Source organism: Pipistrellus hanaki (assembly GCF_964339955.1).
Source record: "Pipistrellus hanaki genome assembly, chromosome: 16".
NCBI classification, from domain to species: Eukaryota; Metazoa; Chordata; class Mammalia; order Chiroptera; family Vespertilionidae; genus Pipistrellus; species Pipistrellus hanaki.
The window spans coordinates 19,059,684-19,080,155 of NC_140518.1; the positions used below are offsets into that span (position 1 = coordinate 19,059,684).

Below are 20,472 nucleotides of genomic sequence, written 5' to 3' on the forward strand. Positions count from 1 at the left end.
TGCTTTATCCCTGCAACCACCTGTAACTTATAACTTCCCCCTTTCTTCTAACCCAAAGTGGAACAGAAGAGCATTTCACAGCTTCTTTCCTACCCTCCTGTCCTCAAGTACACAGATCTTTGGAGATTCCCTAGGGGTTTTTCCTACATGGCATGATAGCTATTGGCTAAGAAGAACCAATAACAGGAACCTTATGAAGGTCCAGAATAATCCATCAATATTCCTGATAGTTATTGAATAAAGATGGAATCAGGCCTTGATCTCTTTAAGTCACTACTTGGTCTAGAACCACTTCATCTATGTCCCCCTCACATTGGGAAATGGAATCTATCGCCCTCCCTCCCTCCCTCCCTCTTTCCTTCCCTCCCTCCCTCCCTTCTTCTCTCCCTCTTTTTCCTCCCTTCCTTCCTCCCTCCCTCTCTCAACCTATTTGGGCTATGTAGATTATATTTGTTGATGGATATTCTGAAGATGGTGGTTCTTAACTACACATAGAACTGGCATTGGCAGTATAAATGGCACAGGAATTAGAATGCAAAGACTTGAATTCGAATCCAGTTTCTTAATTTCTGAGCCTCACTTTTGTCATTTGTAAAGTAGAAACAATAGTAATATTTAAGTTGGGAGAATTAAATAAAATAAATGTTTATTATAGTTCTTTGTAAATGGCAACGCACAACTCTGTTATTAGTTTATTCACTTCAAAGAAAACTCTGTCTTTCCTCACACACACAAAAAGTATCTACTAGTAAAACCAACAAAGTAGCCAACCCCATCAAAGGAGCTCATCTCCATGGGCTACTGCTAAAGAAGCCAGTCCTAAAAATGTCAGCAAGAAAGAGCATAGAAGCTCTTTTTTCCTCTAGCTGCCAGCCATCTTGCTCCTTCAGACCCTGCCTTAGCCAGCCCAGGAGCAAGCAGAAGAAGGGGCAAGTTTCTGGAAGAAGAGGGGCAGTGATGGGAAGGGAGGATAGGGAGAAATACCAAGTGACAGTGGTCAGATGAAAAGCTCTGGCCATCCACCTAGTGACCTATTATCTATGTAAGCTCAGCCTGTGTCAGCAAATGCTTGCATAACTATCAAATCACCTTGCACTTAATCCTCAGTTGTTCTTATAGTGTGATTTCAGTTATAAAGAAAAAAAAAAGATTTCAGTTATAAAAAGAAAAGCAAGTATTCCATAATTGTCTATTGTGATTGCTTTTATATTAATGGCCTCCAAACTTGCTGACCACATACCCTATTAGTAAAAAATATTTGAATTCATCTTCTCAATAGTTTAATACATCTATCATTTTGTAAGATGATGTTTATTTTAAAACATATACAAAAGAAATTTTTTCAAGAATAAAAATAAAAGGCAGTTGTAGTATTTCTCCATCTTAAAGACAACTGCCAAGACTTAGATGGTAGAATTGTAGGTGACTTTTTTCTACTTTATTTCCTGTATTTTATAAATTTTCTACAATAAGAATTTATTATTTTATAACTATAAAAAATAAAAAACAATATATATTATTATTTTCATTTTTAACTTAGCATAACTGTCAAAATTCTTTCATTCCAACTAATATTCTGTGTGACTAACAGAGTTAAGTAACTCTATCTTTGTCTCTATACTTGTTTATATATAATATCTTTTAACCTTATTTCTTTTTTTAAGACTGATTTAATTTAAGGTCTGGCCTGTAAGACACCCTGTGGTCCCGAGAGTCAAGTATGAAAGTGCTTAATGGCTCTCACAGTTGTCCTTGGAGACGCATGGCATTCAGCTCAGTGCTGTGCTTCTAGTCTGAACTCATGACAGTTGAATGCTGTGTGACTGACTAAGATAGATGGTAACAGTTATATTAAGTTTCATGGAAGGAATATTGGAAATTTTCCATCCCAAAGTATTTCTTTTGATAGGCAAGTCTGAAATACTATTTTACGGAATATATGCTTTTACTAGGATATGCATTTGTTCCACACTGCAGAAATACAAAGATAATCAAGACATTTACCTGCCCTCAAAGAGCTCATAATCCAGGACCACATGTTCAGTTGTGAGTTTGTGCACCAGGTCAAGTGGCAGGATGGGGTAAACATGCAACCCACATCCTGCTCACCAAGCTGTCTACTCTGGTGTGGGCTGAATCTGCCCAGTGTAGGGTTGCCAGACTTAGTAGATATGAATATAGGATGCCCCGTTAAATTCAAGTGTCAGAAAGACATCAAGTAAATTAGCACAATCCATTCAGTGTTTGGGACATATACTCTTATAAAATATAAATATAAAGGCAAGCATGGTCCATTTTACCTGAGAAAAATCTACAAACATTTCACAAATACTAGTTCTTGATGTTGGCCTAGATATTTCTCAGGGCCACTATGCCATGCTAAGGAGAATCTCTGCTCTGCAGCAGTGGGGAGGGATGGCGAAGGATGTGCTGTGCCAGAATCAGCAGACTTGTTACTTATATTACTGACTGGTTCTTGGGAACTTAAGGATATGTGTCATGTACAGTTACTTACCTTAGACTTCATATGGCATACTCAGTTTCACTGGAGGCAAGAATAGAAATTCATAAGAAATCCAAGGCTTCATTTTCTCCAAGTAACTGAATCTTAACCTCTTTAAATATCAAGTGTTATACTTTAGCCTTATTTTATTTTATTTTTTATTGAATTTATTGGGGTGATATTGGTTAATAAAGTTATACATTTTAGGTGTACTATTCTATACTAAATCATCAATATAGTGTATTGTGTATTCACTACCACTTTAGCCTTTTTTTAAAGAAAAAAAATTGCTATAAATATCTTGGTGTCTAAAGCAAAGTATTATAAACACTATGTTAATGAATGAGGATCATCATTGCATACCATAGTCACATGGGTCAGTAATACTATGAGTAACAGCAAGAACTGTAAGAATGTATAAGATTGCCACAGTAGTCATTAAGTAGGCCCAATGTGCTCTGTTTTTGCCTTGTTTTGTTTTTGAATTTTGTTTTTAATGGTTTTGCTACAGTTGTTACTTGCAGAATCCAATTGAGTTGTATCAGTTCCTGCCTCTGACAGGTCCCCCTCTTCTAATTTGCTGCTTCTGGTCATCTGTGAATTAGATAGGCAACCACTCGGCCTCACGAGTTGTTTGTAAAGTAAGAGTAAGTAGGCTATGGTGAAAGCTGGGGGGCGGGGGGGGGCTTTCCGGTAAGCAGGGCCATGTTATGCTTTCTGTAGGTACCTTCCTTCAGTAAAAATAATAACAACAACAACAATAATAATAATAATAAAAATAAAAATAAATTATTTTACTTTTTAACTGTTGGTATTTAAAACATTTTCTTCAACCTGAAAGTCTTTTTCTTCTGATTTTAAAAGAAAGAATACTTTTGTGGGTCTCTCAAAGTTTTATGGGCCCTTGCAACTGTGCCTACTGAACTGATAATAAGTTGGTACTACCTGTGAATAAAGTCACTTGTGTTTTGTTTTCCGTCCTAGAAGTTAGAGGGCTTGTGCTGTTTTCAGGACAAGTGTGTTCAGGATAGTTGATATTGTCCAGCAAATTGGTCTCCAGATAAGTGAGGTATTGTTACTGGGCATGTTGAATCCATGTTCTGAAAGGCGGGGCCTAAAGAAGTAAACTGGGTTGTGTGGGGTTAAATGAGGGCAAGTTCTGAAATATTTTAAACATGAGAGAGAATTGCAAAATGTAAGAAAACTCTGGAAAGCATTTTATTTTATTTTTTTTTAATATATTTTATTGATTTTTTACAGAGAGGAAGAGAGAGGGATAAAGAGTTAGAAACATCGATGGGAGAGAATCATCGATCAGCTGCCTCTTGCACACTCCCTAATAGGGATGTGCCCACAACCAAGGTACATGCCCATGACCGGAATCAAACCTGGGACCTTCCAGTCTGCAGGCTGACACTCTGTTCACTGAGCCAAACCGATTTCGGCTGGAAAGCATTTTAATACAGAGGAATCTTATGGATAAAAATCACAGAGGTAGCCCTGTCCCATGTTCAGTTGGTTAGGCATTGTCCTCTGCAGGTTCAAATCCCAGTCAGGCACATGACTGGGTAGGGGGTGTACACGAGGCAGCCAGTCGAAGTTTCATTTGCACATTGATGTTTCTTTCTCTCCCATCCTCTCTCTCTCTCTCAAAATAAATAAATAAATAAATTTTTTAAATCACAGAGATATAAATTAAATAAAAGAAAAAGAAAATTGGCCTGTTAGAGCACAGGGGTCATTTTAGGGTGTATGCAGCTAAAAGCTGAGAGAAGCCGAAACCGGTCTCTATCCCTCTCTCTTCCTCTCTGTAAAAAAATCAATAAAAGATATTTTTTTAAAAAGCTGAGAGAAGTAGGAAAAATCTACTGTGGGTGCAAAGATCAAGGAGTTTGGATTAATCAGTGGTCATTTTAGTTAAGTTTATAATGAGAGAACACATCTATTCCTTTTGTACAAGAATACTAAGAGTATAATTTAATTTTCTTTATTTAACCTTTTCTCCTAAAAACTCAGAGGTCATAATATCTAGATAATATATCTAATCTAACTAACTCATAATTAAGGATCAGCTATTGCTGATATGAGTTTAAAATTACACAAATAAGAACAGTGGACAGCAAAGCATAGTGGATATCAATGAGGCCTGAGCTCAGTTTCAGCTCCCTCCTGGATATAAAAGCTTTAGACAGATCCCTTCACCTCTTACTCCAGGTTTCTCGGCTACAAAATAACCAGAAGAGGGAGAAGGCAAGGCCTAGGTAATCTCCAAGGGTAAAATCTGATGACTCTGTGTCTTTTTTCACAAACTGGTACTAAAATATTCTTTAATATTACAAAGTGGGCTGTTCACCTATAGTAATTATTTGGAGTGAAGTTTCTCATTTCATATCCAATCTGTATCATGAATTCCCCTCCTTATTGTCCTCGGCCCTACTTGCAATAGTTACAAAAAAACAGTAGACTAAGAATTTGCTTCAGGGTAAAATCTAATGGAGAGTTTAACTGTAGTTGTCTGCCTAGTTGTAGCATGATTTATTTGAAACATCCTTCCTTTGGTATTCAACATAAACATTTAACTACCACCATGCCCCCCCCCAAAAAAAAAAAAAAATAGAAGAAGTTGCAGACATTTGAGCATGAGAAATCAGAAATGCATGCAGGATATGCAGAGGCCCATTCCTCTCCTTTCACCGTCCAGATTCCTGGATGTTTTTATTGGTAGTCAATTTTTCCCATTGGCTTGGGGGAAGCAAGAGCTGCAATAGATGTTTACTAATACTTGTTATCTCACTAGCTTAAATTAATGGCTTCTAATGAATTTCATCTTTTCTCTGCTAGAGAAGTCTGTATTATCTAATAGTTTGATCATGGATTGACCAATTAATTAGCTAAAAGATTATGCTCTGGTTTCTCTTCAGATCACATAAATCTTTCGCCTTTTACTAAAAGATGGCCTAGCTGGCTTGGCTAGGTGGATAGAGTGTCAGCCTATGGACTGAAGGGTCCCAGGTTTGATTCCGGCCAAGGATAATGCCTAGGTTGCGGGCTTGATCCCCAGTATGGGGTGTGCAGGAGCCAGCCGATCAATGATTCTCTCTCATCATTGGTGTTTCTATCTCTCTCTACTTCTCCCTTCTTCTCTGAAATCAATAAAGAAATATATTTTTTAAAAATTAGCTAAAAGAAAGAGCTATGATAGCCTTTGTATCTACTTATATTATAAATGAATCATACATGCCATTCATTTTAGATTATTTTCTTTATTTTTAAAATATATATTTGTATTGATTTCAGAGAGGAAGGAAGAGGGAGAGAGAGATAGAAACATCAATGATGAGAGAGAATCATTGATTGGCTGCCTCCTGCACACTCCCTACGGTGATTGAGCCCACAACCCGGGCATGTGCCCTTGACTGGAATCAAACCTGGTATCCTTCAGTCCCACTGAGCCAAACCGACCAGGCAGATTATTTTCTTTAAAACTTGTTATTATAGCATTCAACCCTTACGGCTCAGAATATATTTTCCTATTGAATACTTGATATAATGTGCATTTTTCCAGAACCATAAGAGAGAACATAACAAAAAATGATCTGCTAGAAAGCTACACTGAGATCATCATTCATTCATTCATTCAATACAAATTTATTAACTTCTGTGTACAAAACTAGCCCTGAATTGAAACCGGTTTGGCTCAGTGGATAGAGCGTCGGCCTGCGACCTGAAAGGTCGCAGGTTCGATTCTGGTCAAGGGCATGTACCTTGGTTGCGGCCACATCCTCAGTAGGGGGTGTGCAAGAGGCAGCTGATGGATGAATCTCTCTCATCGATGTTTCTAACTCTCTATCTCTCTCCTTTCCTCTGTAAAAAATCAATAAAATATATATATTTAAAAAGATTATTAAAAAAAAAAAAAAAGGCTAGCCCTGAATACATCAGTAAAACCAAATAGAAGCCCGTCCTTCTGAAGGAAGACCAGCAATAAATACAATAAATAAAGGCAGTAAATGAGTAAAGTATTTAGTATGTTAAAAGGTGGTTCATGCTATGGGGGAACATCAGGAAAAAGGAAGAGAGGAAGTGGGGATTGCAATTTTAAAAGGAGTGTAGGGGGTGATTTTGTGTAGGCCTTGTGGGAAAGGTGACATTCAAGCAGCGCCTTGACTTTGAGGGAGAGAACCATGTGGATATATAAGGGAAGAGCATTCTAGGCAGATGGAGCATAGAAGTCTTCTGTGCTAGGCTTGCTGGGCTAAGAACTACCAGGAGAACATAGGTGAATAAAACATGGCTCCTCCCCCTAGGGAGTTTCGTTTCTTATAAATGTATTTCTAGTATCACATGAGCTCACTCAACTAGGGGAAATGATGAACAACATAGACTGTTGAACAAGAACAGACCTGGAGACAGGGAAGCATCGATCAGACTGTCGGACCTCAGAGGGAAGATAGGGGAGGGTGGGGATAAGGAGAGATATCAAACAAAAGAATTGTGTGCATGCATATGAGCCACAGACAACAGGGAGATGGGGGATGTGTGGGGAGGGGTTTTGGATGGGAATGGGGGAAATGAAGACAAATATGTGATACATTAATCAATAAAGAAATAAAAAATAAAGTAAAATAAAACATGGCTCCTCCTGGAGTTGACAGGCTAGAAACAAGATTCAGACTTGCAAATAAATGCTGCAATAAAGTCGTACAAGCACTATGTTAGGTAGAATTTTTCAAAAATATGTTTGTATTGAATAATACAAACTAAGTAAAATATAAGAAATTATTTCCATTTCAAGAATGAAGCTAGGATAAGTGATGAACTAAAGCACCTCTTACCAGGAAAGTGTTTTCACACCCTCTGCCCTGAACTGATTGCTCCCTCACTCTCACAGCTGCCCCAACTCTTCTGAGGGCGTGTTTGATCTTTAGCTTCAGGCCTCGTCTGGGCCTCACCGTAACCCTAGTTAAGCTGAAGATTGGTGCTCTCATCTTCCCCTAACACAGAGAATCTTGGTCCTTTTGGAGAACCTTTTGCTGCTGGTGCCCTGTGTTGTTGGAAAAAGGAATTTTCAGGTGTCCCCTGCTCACCCACCCCACCTGCTATAGATTCCTGACGTCCTTCCTAGGTCAGTGTTTCCCAAACTTCTCTCATGATGAGAATCACCTGGTGGAGTTGTTAAAGTACAGATTCCTGAATCCCAACTAAGAAGTGCTAAACTGGAATTTTTGGGAACATAGAGGTAAAATTGTATACTTAAATTCCAGCTTAGCACTTCTTAGTTGGGATTCAGGAATCTGTGTTTTAACAACTCCACCAGGTGATTCTCATCATGAGAGAAGTTTGGGAACAGTCAGAGGACGATTTTTCAGGTTCCCCTCTAAACCATTTGAGTTCTCACTTCCTTTCATTCTTCCTCTACTCTGACAGGTAGGTATGGTTTTTAATCCCATTTTTATGGTTGGAGAGGAGACAGGTCCTAAGAAGTTAAATAATCTAGCCAGGGTCACACAGCTGTCAACAACGGAGACTGTCCTTGCCTCTCCTCCTTGCTTTCTGCCAGCCCTGGGCTTCCATTAAAGAGGATGCCACCATATATCTCCCTCCCGGCATGCCTGCTCTTAGAACTGGCATGTGATTCGTACAGCAGCTTTCTCATTGGCCACGAGGATCATCTTTCTCTTCATCACAGTTCTTCCTCCCTGAGAACCTTCATTAGTTTCCTGTTGCTTTTTATACCCAATCTCCTTCCTTAGTGTGGCATTCTGAGTCTTCCTCTTATTGGCTGCCCACTTCCCATCTCTCCAATGAGACCTCCTTACCAGCCCTTCGCACCTGGGTCAGCTGCCCCCACCACCCTTACACGATTTAATGGCATTAGGGACCTCCTTTGTCCTGTCTCCACGGTGCTACAGGAATCTTCCTAGATGACCCCACCCCAAAGAAACTGTCCCCGTGTGCTGTGTCCCCTCTGCCATTATTAGTTTGTATTTACTGATGTGTTACTTGGTAGCGGTCCCTGAATATTTCTTTGCTCTTTCCAGCTAAATTATAATCACTTTGAACGCACAAACCAAATCTCATAATTTCATAACTACCTGAATGGAAAAAATTATTGTTAATGGTCTGATCAACTCATTTATTGTATCTTTTGGTTACTGGGTTTATAAATTCTTAATATCCTGAAGTGTTACATTCGTGTTTACAAAAACCTCAACTTCTAACAATCAGAAAATAAAATTTTAGGCCCCCCAGCACACAGCAGTTTAGAATTGCACTTTTAAACTTCTTAATCCATTTCAGAGTCTCCAATTGTTCACAGTTAATTCTTCTTACCCAGGGTGTATTACACTTGCTCAGCATTGAATGATATGGGAAGAATGGCCTTTCTTTACTGCATAACTGACTTTACTTTTGTTCACAGGTTAAAATCAGCCCTTCCATTTCACTGCAGTATTATATTGGTGGCATTTTTATTTAAGAAGAAAAAAAGCTTTCTTCCATATGAACTTTTGTTACAAATCAGTTTATTGGGGCCAATCAATGGGCAGGACCTATGAAAGGGTGTGGATTATCTGGTTAGGCCTTTGTTTGGCAAAAGGCTTAGATACTGCTTAGTACTTGGCTCATTCTTCATCTTGTAAAGAAGTGTTTTTTGAAGGATCAACACCTGACTGAGCCCTGCCTTTTTCATGGTAATGTTTTCACCTGAGTTGCTTCTTATGGCACTAAGAATTAGTTAACTAATACTTACTTAACCTTGGAACAATGTTTATCGTAATCCGATTGGCAGATAGTTATTTTATTTAGGCCTTTTCTTTATTGCAACAGTAATAACAAATCTCAGCAAAGAGTATGCTGGAAATGGTTGTTGTTTTTTTCTTTCCATCAAGAAGCATGTTTCCGTGCTTTGGGCTTGAGACTAGTAGCCACATATTAACAAGTTCGATTTACCCTCTTGGGTTGAGCTCTACCTTTATTTTTAAAGCTGGTCTTCCTATTTCATGCTGCTGTCAGCTTTTTCTCCAAAACGTTCTCCAATGTGATTTATTATATTAATACATTCAGAACTGCTTTTTCGTGATAAAGCCTCCTCATGAGCATTACTCCACTAATTAATATACAAAATGACCCAGAACAATTTAATTATTTCGTAATGTGGTGTGTGTGTGTTTTTTGGTGTTTTTGTAAAGATGATGCTTTACAAGTCAAGGCCTGAACTTGCCTGGGTCGTGACCTCTGTTCAGTGTTTGCAGTCTTGTTAAACAAGAAGAAAAGCAAAACATAAATTAGCATCTCTATTATAAGTTGCTCTACATTTCCCAGTCTTTCAACACTGAGTTTCTATGAGACTCAGTAGTCACTGTGAGCCTAAGAGAAAGGTTCACTGGGAAAATGGCAGTCCCCACTTTCTGGAATGAGTAAGAAGCTTCTCCCTCAGTGCCATCTTTTGGGGCCAGCATTGTTCTCTGTGAGAGAGGAACAAGGTGAGGGGGTTTGAATTATGGGCTATGGAACATTAAAAAACTAAGGGAGAAAAAGAGAAGAACCACTTACTCTTTAAGTGTAGTAAGGATGTTCCAGCCTGTGTGGCCTTTGACATCGCTTAGCCTTCAGGAAGATGTTCCTAAGTTTACCGCTAGAATTCAGTGTTGGAAAATACCTGCAACGTCATGTAAATGGCACCACTTTTCTGTTACAGTAGATGTTTGTCTGGTTCATGTTTCTTTCCTCCACATGACAGACTGTGACAACATCTCTACCTTTCCATATTGTATTGTAATGATCCCTTGTATCTATCCATAGATACAAGGTCTGTTCCATATTCACCTAGGAGCTTGGTAAAGCTCTGTTGATAAATGTGTTTGATTTGTAGCTACTTGATTTCTTCACTAATAATGATTATCTTTCCATCTGTATACATCACAGTAATACGTCTATCCCATAGTCTTTGCACAGTCATCTGTTGTGCTAATCACATAAGGGCTCTGTTTTGTTTCTTTGACATGCCTTTGTTTATGGTGATGCATTATCTATTTTTAGGACAATAGATGAATAAAAACAGTGAATAAGACTCAGACAGGCTAGCATGGCTTATTGACAGTAGCATGCTTTATTGAAATTGTTTTTGCATCTGTTCTTCAACTTCTTAAAATCTTTTCCTATATTTATTTTAATTTCCACATAATTATTTGCATATTTATTTTAAAACTCTGGATTTCTAAGATCTGTGAATAGGTTTAATAATTGTGTTAAAGAGCCGAAACCGGTTTGGCTCAGTGGATAGAGAGCATCGACCTGCGGACTGAAAGGTCCCAGGTTCGATTCCAGTCAAGGGCATGTACCTTGGTTGCGGGCACATCCCCAGTAGGGGGTGTGCAAGAGGCAACTGATCGATGATTCTCTCTCATCCATGTTTCTAACTCTCTATCCCTCTCTCTTCCTCTCTGTAAAAAATCAATAAAATATATTAAAAAAAATAAAATAAAATAATTGTGTTAAAGGCTTGTCTGTGCAATGAGTGTATATAAATACAGTGACATACGTTAAAAATGTATTCCTCTTATATTTTCTAAGTGTGTGTTTTTTAATGGGTTGTTCTTCATGAAGAAAGGCAGCATTCAATTTTGGATTCTGGAGCTGGCTTTCATTCCTGACTTCATTTTCTTTTAGTTTTTTGACCTTGAACAAATTATTTATTTCAAAATAGAGATAATGCTAATGTTTAGTTCTCAGGATTATAATGAACATTAAATGAGAGCTTGCTCTAAAGAGGTGCCATACTGCAAACAGGAGTAAATGAAGGTCTCCATATTGAACAGCAAGATACTCAGGCTCCTTTCCCCGTCTGCTTCCATAGGCTGGAAACTGGGTTTCAAAGCCCTCAGGAAGGAGATTAGAAGAGTCTTCTCTGGGGAAAAATTTATACATCCTGACTTTTGAGGGACTTCTAATCATCAGTCACGTCTTATCTAATCATCCTCACTGTGTAGTGAAGTGCTCCCAGATATTAATTTAACTCTTAATTGTGATTAGTCATCAAATAATGACCACACTCTTGAGAAAAGCCTCCAATGAGCAAATAGGAAAAAACAAGTTCAGAGAAAACAGAGACAAAGAAGAAAACATTTTTAAAAATCTGTAGAATTCACAGAAATATAAAATTAAGTATTGTATTCATGAAATATAATAGGATACAATAAAAAAAAAAGATTCAAGAAAGAGCTCTTAGAAATAAAAAAATAATATTATAGAAAGAGATTAATGTTAAGGTTGGGATATAAAGTTGATGCTAACCTAGAAAATATTAGAGAAAGAAATAAAAACCAAGAGCAAAAAATATAAAAGAAAAAGGTTAGTATTAGTAGACCAGTATCCAACTAATAGAAGTTTTGGGGCAGGGTTTGGGGGGAGCACAAAGGAAAGAAAACGAGCAGAAGGAAACCCTAAAGAAATTTCCTAGGACTGAATGATTATTTCCAGTTTAGAAAGGATCCATCTAATCCCAGTAAAATGAGTAAAAAAAAAAAAACTTGATCTCAGGGTATATAATTTTGAAATTACATAGGGATAAAGAAAAGATTCCTTTAAAATTATATTTTTAAGATGTAATTTTAAAATACAAGTTAGAAACAAAGAGTCAGAAAATCAGAATGGCATCAGTCTTCCAGCCAATAGTACTGAAAATTAAAAGATAAGAGAGTGCCTTCAAAATTCTGAGGGGAAAATGATTTCCAACCTTGTTCTCTATACCTAGCCAAACTATCAATTATGAGTAGTGTGCACAATATAAAGGCATTTCCAGACATTCAAGGAAATGTTTAAATTTTTACCTCTCATATATTAAAGCCTCTTAGGAAGCTTTGAAGTACATGCACCACAGGGAAGAGAGAATAAATGAAGGAAAGGGAAGGCTAGGAAACAGGGGCTATAACAGAGCGGGGGGGGCGGGAGAGTTCTAGAACTGCGGCTGCGGAGCAGGCCTAGAGAGCAGTCCGTTCAGACTGAGCTCTGGGAACAGGGGACTTTAGGAGGAAAATGTCTTTAAAAAACAACTTCAGAATTTCCTAACATGTTTGGATATAGTGAAAAGAATATTCATGGTTGTGTTTGTTTGGAGATGAACTTGTGATAAGTACCTGGTAAACTAAAGCAGAGCGGGAAAATGGCAATTATTAACTCCACTAAAAACAAAATGTTGATCAAGAAAGGAAATTAATATGGCTTAGCTGTAAGTCGCATTTATATAATCATAATAAATATTGAATATAGATTTAACCAAAGATTGTGAAATAACTATATTAGAAGGATGAGAAAGGATATGGGGGGAAATGCAAAATTAATATTAAATAACTATCTTCCATAATATTGTAGTAAGTCAGTAAAGAATGTTTAAAGCTAAAAACAAAATTCTTAAAATATAAGAATAAACTTATTATTTATACTAATCATAGAGAAATATACAAATTATTCATTACAGTGTCACAAGTGGATGATACAGACTTTCCATTCATTCATTCATTTTTTTCCAGTTCCCACTATACATATACCATGTTGGCTGTGAAAAATGAATTACAAACATGGAATGAAGTGTCTTGGCTTGTATGTCCCACTGATTTACTAAGCCACTATTTTATTGATGTGAATGAGGAGAAAGAGTTGTTGCCTTTCTGAATCCTGTCCTGAAGAAAGTGTTGCTCTTTCTGAATCATGTTGTTATTCTTTTTTAATTTCAAGAGGAAAATTCTGATTTTTTTTTTTATTGCCTAATCATTTGCATTTCTGCGATTAAAGAATTGAGTACTGTTTAGGCTTACTCTAGTTTTCAAATCAGTTTTATCCTGTGCATTTTAACATGTTTTCTCTCTGTGGTCAGGGCCGCAAGCTTCTTATTATTGGGACCACTAGCCGCAAAGATGTCCTCCAGGAGATGGAAATGCTAACCGCTTTCAGCACCACCATCCACGTGCCCAACATTGCCACAGGAGAGCAGCTGTTGGAAGCTTTGGAGGTGAAAATGAGTCAATGGATTGCTCACTGTTTATAAGAAAGGAGTTGGGGCTGGAAATAATACTAAGGGGTGCCAGACTTTGCACCTGGAGTTATACCTTAACTGGGACCTGGGCTATACCTTAAGTTGTTTTCATGACTTAGGGGGATGAGAGATGAATATAAATTAGGGTGAATTTCCCTCTTCTCGGTGAGAGCAGAACACAAACTGCCAGGAAGGAGTGACTCTGTGGTCAGCATGAGTGATGCACATAGATTACAAGGACCAGAAACGTGGGTGAGGGCAGGGAAGGTAATCAATGGAAAAAATTCAGTTAGTCATAGTAGCTTTCAGTCCATTTACTTGTATTTATTTAATAAATTAGAACAATTATTAAAATCTTAGGAACTTCATGAAAGTTACAGAAGCAAAAGGAACTGTTTTATGATCAAGCTCATAATGTAAAAATGTTTTGAGGATGACAAAGTTTTTAATTTAAAAAAATAAATCCTTTATTAACTTTTTATTAATATCAATGTGTATAAGTAACTTGATGAGATCTGTTAGGAAATATGATCTATAACTTGTTCAAGTGTGAAGTCTCCTTAAAATCCTCAAGACCCATAAAATTGGGGCATACTCCCAACAAAATAGAAATTATTTATATGATAAATGTCTCCAGGTTATCGGCTTGAGCAGCTTTTGTGCCAGAGTTGGGTAAGAGAATTAAATTTAGTCTGCTTTGACACATAGATTTGTTTCTAGAAAGGAATGTTAAAAATTTTAACTGATATTTCTTAATGGTGGAACTATTTCCCCCCCAGCAAATATACCTCTAAATTATAATAGAGGCATATAGGAAAACAGGATTTAGGGTACCAATTTTCAATTTCATTGTTATGCCTAATGGATTTAGACAGGTCAGGTTAGATTTTTTTTTTTTTTTTTTAAATAGGAGAGAATCCTGTCAACTTGAACCAGTCAATTGGTCCTTATCATTGTTCTTTTAAGCATAAATGTGAGAATTAATTAGTATTATCAACTCACTATAATAATGTTTTCATTATTTTTATGTTTTTATAGCTTTTGGGCAACTTCAAAGATAAGGAACGTACCATAATTGCACAGCAAGTAAAAGATAAAAAGGTCTGGATAGGAATCAAGAAGCTGCTAATGTTGATCGAGATGTCCCTACAGGTAAGTCATATCCTTCCCCATATGATTTAGACATAGAAACTTCATATGCCTTTCTGTTTGCTCAAGTTTTAATTTGTTATAATTTCCTTATATTATTTTAACTCAAGTTGATATTAATAGCCTGAGATCAAACAATAATTTATTGGTACTTTTCTTTCCCACTTCTTAAAATTCAAAAATAGAACAAAAGGTTATAAAGTTATTTTAAGTTGTATGTTTTTAATATTTTTATTGATTTCAGAGAGCAAGGGAGAGGGACAGAGAGAGAAACATCAATGATGAGAAAGAATGATCGGCTGCCTTTTGCACGCCCCCTACTGGGGATGGAGCCCGCAATCTGGGCATGTGACCTTGACTGGAAGCGAACCTGGGGCCCTTCAGTCCACAGGCCATACCCTATCCACTGAGCCAAACCAGCTAGGGCTATTTTAAGTTTTAACTTTGGGTGGGAGTCACTAGTCCGTAGAAGTAGAAAGAACTTCAAAGAGCAATTGTTCTGCTGCCCCCTCATTTTAGAGTTATTGTCCTGCTGCCGCTCATGTTAGAGATGACAGTGCCAAATGTCCCACAGGTTGTCAGTGAGTTATCCAAGGTCACAGCCCGTTGGTGGAGGGGGATGATGTTGTCCATCAGAGATCAGGCAGCTACCACACATACACCAAAAGGGGCCTGGGAGACTATTTTAAGAGACAAAGTAATTCCGTTGTGCAGACTAGACTTGGGCTCTGTATATTTTCCCCTGCCCTGGGCTCCTAGAAATGTCATGCAGACTACTATATGGTTAATTACCCATAGGAAAACAGAGCTCCAGGCTATTGCCTGGGCAAAGATGAAACTTCTTTGGGCCTTTCTCGCGTCTACTGGCAACTTACCTTTTCTCTTTGGAACTCTCCCCCTCTGTGTACCCATCCTGTGTCTTATGCTTATCTAGTTAGATAATAAATGTATCCTAACCACGCTCTGTGAGTGAGTTCAGGGACGGTGGCTGTCACTCACTATTGAATCCAGCCCCTGGAGCAGAGCCAGACACATAGTAGGGTGCTCAGTGAACTTGCATTGAGTTTACTGAGGTCCTAGGCTACATTCTAAGCACACGCATTACTGCTGAGCCCCGCCACTGATCAGTGTGCGCAGTGGGTGGCGGAGGTGGTGTCAGTTACAACTGAAATAGGCTCTTGGACCACTAACAGATTGGAAAGATGAACTGAATGCTTTTTAATCTTTGCTGGTAAATTTATTTTAAAATAAAATTGTGGTTTTCAGGAACCTAAAGTTTAATTTATCGAACTGTCAGCCAGACTACTTTTAAGCCGATTTATTTATTTCCCATTTTGAGCAGTAAGTTAAAGTTACAGACTAATCACTTTGCTTAGGATTTTTCCTGGTAAAAGTGCATATACAGATGTATTGGCTCTTTCCTTGGAAAAAGATAAACCTGTCAGATAATCAACTCTTCATTTTTTTAGTTTCAACACACTTTTTTTCAATAATTGCATAGAAGAAACTATGTGGGTTTTTCTCCCCAACCCCTACCCCTTCTTCTTGCTTTCATGCCTGCAGGTCAGTGATCAAGTTAATGCCTCTTGTGCATGTGGGGTAGAAAGTGAGAGTGGGGCACTCAGGCCTCATCTTCAGCGGCTGACATTTCATAGGCCTCTGAGTTTGAACCCCTTCGTGTCAAATGGATTTCGTGCAGCTGAGTGAATTCTCTTTAGATCTGCCTTAGAGAGACTGAGCCTAAGTGAAGAGGCACGTAGTCTAGCAGAATATAAGTCATGTTGCCTCTCTGTTCACTATACACAATTCTGTTAAAACTTGCAGAGTGCCGAGGATCTGCTCTGACTGGATGTCACCTGAGGGAATAAAGTCATTTATCTAGATTACTTTTTTCCTCCCTTTCTCTTGACTTTTAATTCCATAGCTACAGGCAAGTCAGTAAGTCGTTGCTCACACATATTAAATATATTTAATGGGCAAAGACCTGCAAGTACTGACTACAACTGAGCTCCAGCCAGTTCCATTTTTTTTAAAGAAGTTGACAATTGATTCATATGTAATTCTATTCCCAAAGAAGAAAAATGTTTCTTTTGTTAGCTATTCACACTTTTTTTTAGTCCTTTGTAGTCTGACCTCTTAACTTTGATACATTTGAAACTTCTATACTTCTGGGATAGAGGAGATCTTTTAAAAAAAAAAAAAAAAAGAAAGAAAAGAAAGAAAGGTAGGTAGAGGGGGAATCCAATTGCACATTTACCCACAGCTGCACTGAGCATTTGAAAGCTATTCCTGGAGGGCAGAGAGTTCCCTCTTGGGAAACAGACTCTTGCCTGGAACATTTTTTAAAAGTTAGGTGTGTTTCTTACAATAAAAATCCATCTCAAGGAATTAAAGATGTTTTTAATGAGCATATTTTTATCTCTCTGCTGGACCAATGAAAATTGAATATAGTTAAACAAATTAGTTAAATGTGAATATAAACTGGAACTTAATAGTTAATTATAATGACCTGAACATAGAGCCTGAGCCAGAACTCCTCCATCTTTTCTTAGACTCACGACACCATTCTCATCACAGAAGTCTTGGATTATCCTGAGTTAGAGGAGTCAATCCTACTCTATTTTTTTAGTTTTAGCATAAGTTTTTTTATTATTATTAATTGCAAGAGCAGTTGGTTTCTTCAAGTTTGATTTCACTTTTATGCTTTAGATGAGTCTTAAGAATTGGATGCCATTTAAGCCCCCATGAATGGCCACTGTCTGATCTCACACTAGTCTTCTTGGGCATGCTATCTCCTCACATAGCTCTCCCAAAGGAGCATGCAGCTGAGGTGTCTGTGAATGACTAGCTGGGTCATTTGGAACCTCGAATAGAGTAATTCCCTAGCTAGGAAATCCCATTCACTTCTCTTGAATGACGCAATCTGCTTCCTGTGTGTCAGAATGCTGGTCAGAGAACAGGTAGCACATTTCTGTGACTCAGCAGAGCATGATGGAAGTCTGAAGCTCAGGATTTCCTTGGCATGAAGTAAGTGCATAGTTATTAGAAGGCACCATTAACCCATCGTCTTTATTTCTTCTGATGTATTTAGATGGATCCTGAATACCGTGTGAGAAAATTCTTGGCTCTCTTAAGAGAAGAAGGAGCGTAAGTATGTATATACAACACTTAAGACTGTCAACCAGACTTACCACTCTTTTAAATCCCAGTGCCTGTTCTACAAGTTGCTTGCTCAACAGTGCATACTATGTAAATTCCAAATCTCAACCTTTCTTGGACAACTGTTTCCATTTATAGAATTCTTCACTGTGCTGTAGGTCTGAGAGACCAAGCAAGGAAATTGGTTGTTGTACTGTTGGTTTGCTTTCCCTGTGCTGCTTTGCATACCTCCTTGTCACAATGCAGGAAAAGCTCAATGATACATATTTGTTGGGACCTGCTTATAAGTGCATGGAGCTGTGACCACTTCCCTTTGTGACACACTCATCTGATAGCACGTGCATTGTGAAAAGTTTACCAAAGCTTTTAAGAAGCTCTTAGTGATTTTGCGATGACCTTTTTGCAGACCCTCATCTGTTTCTTGTGTTTGGGATATTTCTTTTTCAGTCGCTCCCTTGACTTTGAAAATGGACTATTTGCCAACACATAGTGACCAAGCTAAAGATGGCCTGGGATCGTCACTGGATTTACTCAAGACCCTAAATGAAGTGAATTGTTCCCTGCCTTCAACATGTGCTCACTCTGCATGATCAGTGCAATAAAAGTCCCCTCCTTGTGCTTATCCAGATAGTACACTCCTTTGTGGAAGGTACAGACTTGCTTTAGAATGCTGTGCTTACTCTTCCCTGCAAGCTAAGGTGATTCCTTCTTCCTCAGTCTTTAAGTGTGGGAGATACACTGTACTTGTGAACACTACTCCTTTTAAGCTCCATACTCTCCCCTCCACCCAAAAACTCCCAATAAATGTAATGATGTTGCAGGACAACACTTGGCCTATCACTAGGAAGACTTTCTACAGGTAAACCCGGAGCAGGGAGGGCTCACAGGGCCTGTCATACACCTTCCCTGTTCTCCCAGAACAGGTTGACGTTCTCCCAGAACGCTGGTTGTTACCTTTGCCTGAAGAAATGGGGCAGGCTTTGGATTTCTAAGACGCTGTTCTCTTGACCTGCAGTCAAATGCTCTACCACTGAGCTATATCCCCAGGACTAAGACACTGTTCTCAATCATTTTCAGAGATGTTTCCAAGCTGCAATCAGGAGACCTTTCTTAATAGAAAGTCAGTATTTCTGTGTTTGCTATGGCATCCCCTGAATGGTACTGATTTCCTCTGTGGTAAGAGATATGGCCATCATTACCATCTGGTAGGTGTTGTTAAAAACTTGTGAAAGATGTATGGGAAAAGGCATTAAAATAATTTACAATCCTCTCTGCATTGATTAGGGTCCAACTCTAAATGACTCAGTTCCTTAGTATAATACTAAAGGCTTATTAGCATCACCACTTCTCTTTTTCCCTTAGCTTAATGACTAACTTAGAATGTATCCTTCCTTTATTTTAATTGTCTGTACTGTCTAGCATCTAAATAGAAAACTGTTTTCCAGAAGAAAAAAATATATATCACTTTACAGGTTTCTCCCCTCAGTCCTTTAACGTCCATTCCAATACACTTAATACATTTCCTCTACCTTCTTCTCGTTTCTTCCAAAGGCTTTGTCTTATAACTGAGTTAGAAGGAATTTAAATAGGACATCATGTTTGGTGGTGAGACCTATGGAGCATGCTACTCTCCCCATTGCTGCTTAAAATGTGAGGAAAGCAATCAGAAGCCATCTGCAGCTGCCCGTGAAGCTCACTGCCACAATGGCGCTTGGGTGTAGCTCGGCCAGCTGTCCCCATGGCACAAGGCAGATTATCTCCAGATCTTACTATCTGCATATTTTTGGTAGCCTTGTATGTCATGTCTACTTTGTTTCAGCTTTTCATTCCTAGCTGCTTTGTGGCTTTTCAAAAAGTGGACTGTATTGTGAAATTCTGTGATTCCTGGTAGCCAGTACCCTGGGTTCCCTTTAGATCTTTCTTGCCTCTTTTCTCTTCCCACGAAGACAACATGCATTGTACTATAAATTATGTCTCTTATTCAGTGAGGTTCATGTCTTTGTGTTTTGTCCAAAACTATATTGAAAAATATAAATATTATATTGTTTAATGCAAATGAAGGAATGCAATAAAGAGTATATATACTTGAAAACATCCTGTAGACCAATATTTTATATAAAACTATATGTAACTGATATGTATGAAGAAGAGGGCTCAGAAAAGACCTTCTGGATGTTTTGTTATAACTATCATAAGGAGATAGATAATTTTTATTTAAAAATCTCTGATTTGGGCCCTGGCTGGGCAACTCAGTTGATTAGAGCATCATCCTGATACGTCGATGCTGTGGGTTTGACCCCTGATCAGGACGCATACATAAAAGAATCAACCAATGAATGCATAAATAAGTGGAACAACAAATGAATCTCTCTCTCTCTCTTTCTCTTTCTCTTTCTCTAAAAAAACAAAAACAAACAAACAAACACACACAGAAGTCTCTCATTTTCATTATCTTGAAAATATAATTAAAAAATACAGATCAATAGCATTTTTAAAAGTTAATGCACAAGAATCTTTACATTTATTTTACTTATTTCACCTTATTAAAAAAAAAAATGTGACCAAGTCCTAATTGGGTTAAACTAGAAAGTAAAATTGTTTCTCAAGTTGAATTACTTCATCCTATGAA

General features: G+C 37.9%; 1 protein-coding gene across 1 annotated transcript in view; it reads left to right on the plus strand.

Moving 5' to 3' along the window:
- The window catches only part of NSF (N-ethylmaleimide sensitive factor, vesicle fusing ATPase), a 110,707-nt gene extending 90,770 nt beyond the window's left edge, over positions 1–19,937 (plus strand). The window contains exons 18-21 of the mRNA XM_084861720.1: positions 13,377–13,511; positions 14,574–14,687; positions 17,776–17,835; positions 18,291–19,937. Coding sequence (XP_084717846.1) covers positions 13,377–13,511; positions 14,574–14,687; positions 17,776–17,835 — 309 coding nt within the window. The 3' untranslated portion in view covers positions 18,291–19,937. The remainder of the gene's footprint in view (positions 1–13,376; positions 13,512–14,573; positions 14,688–17,775; positions 17,836–18,290) is intronic.
- Positions 19,938–20,472: the final 535 nt, after the last annotated feature.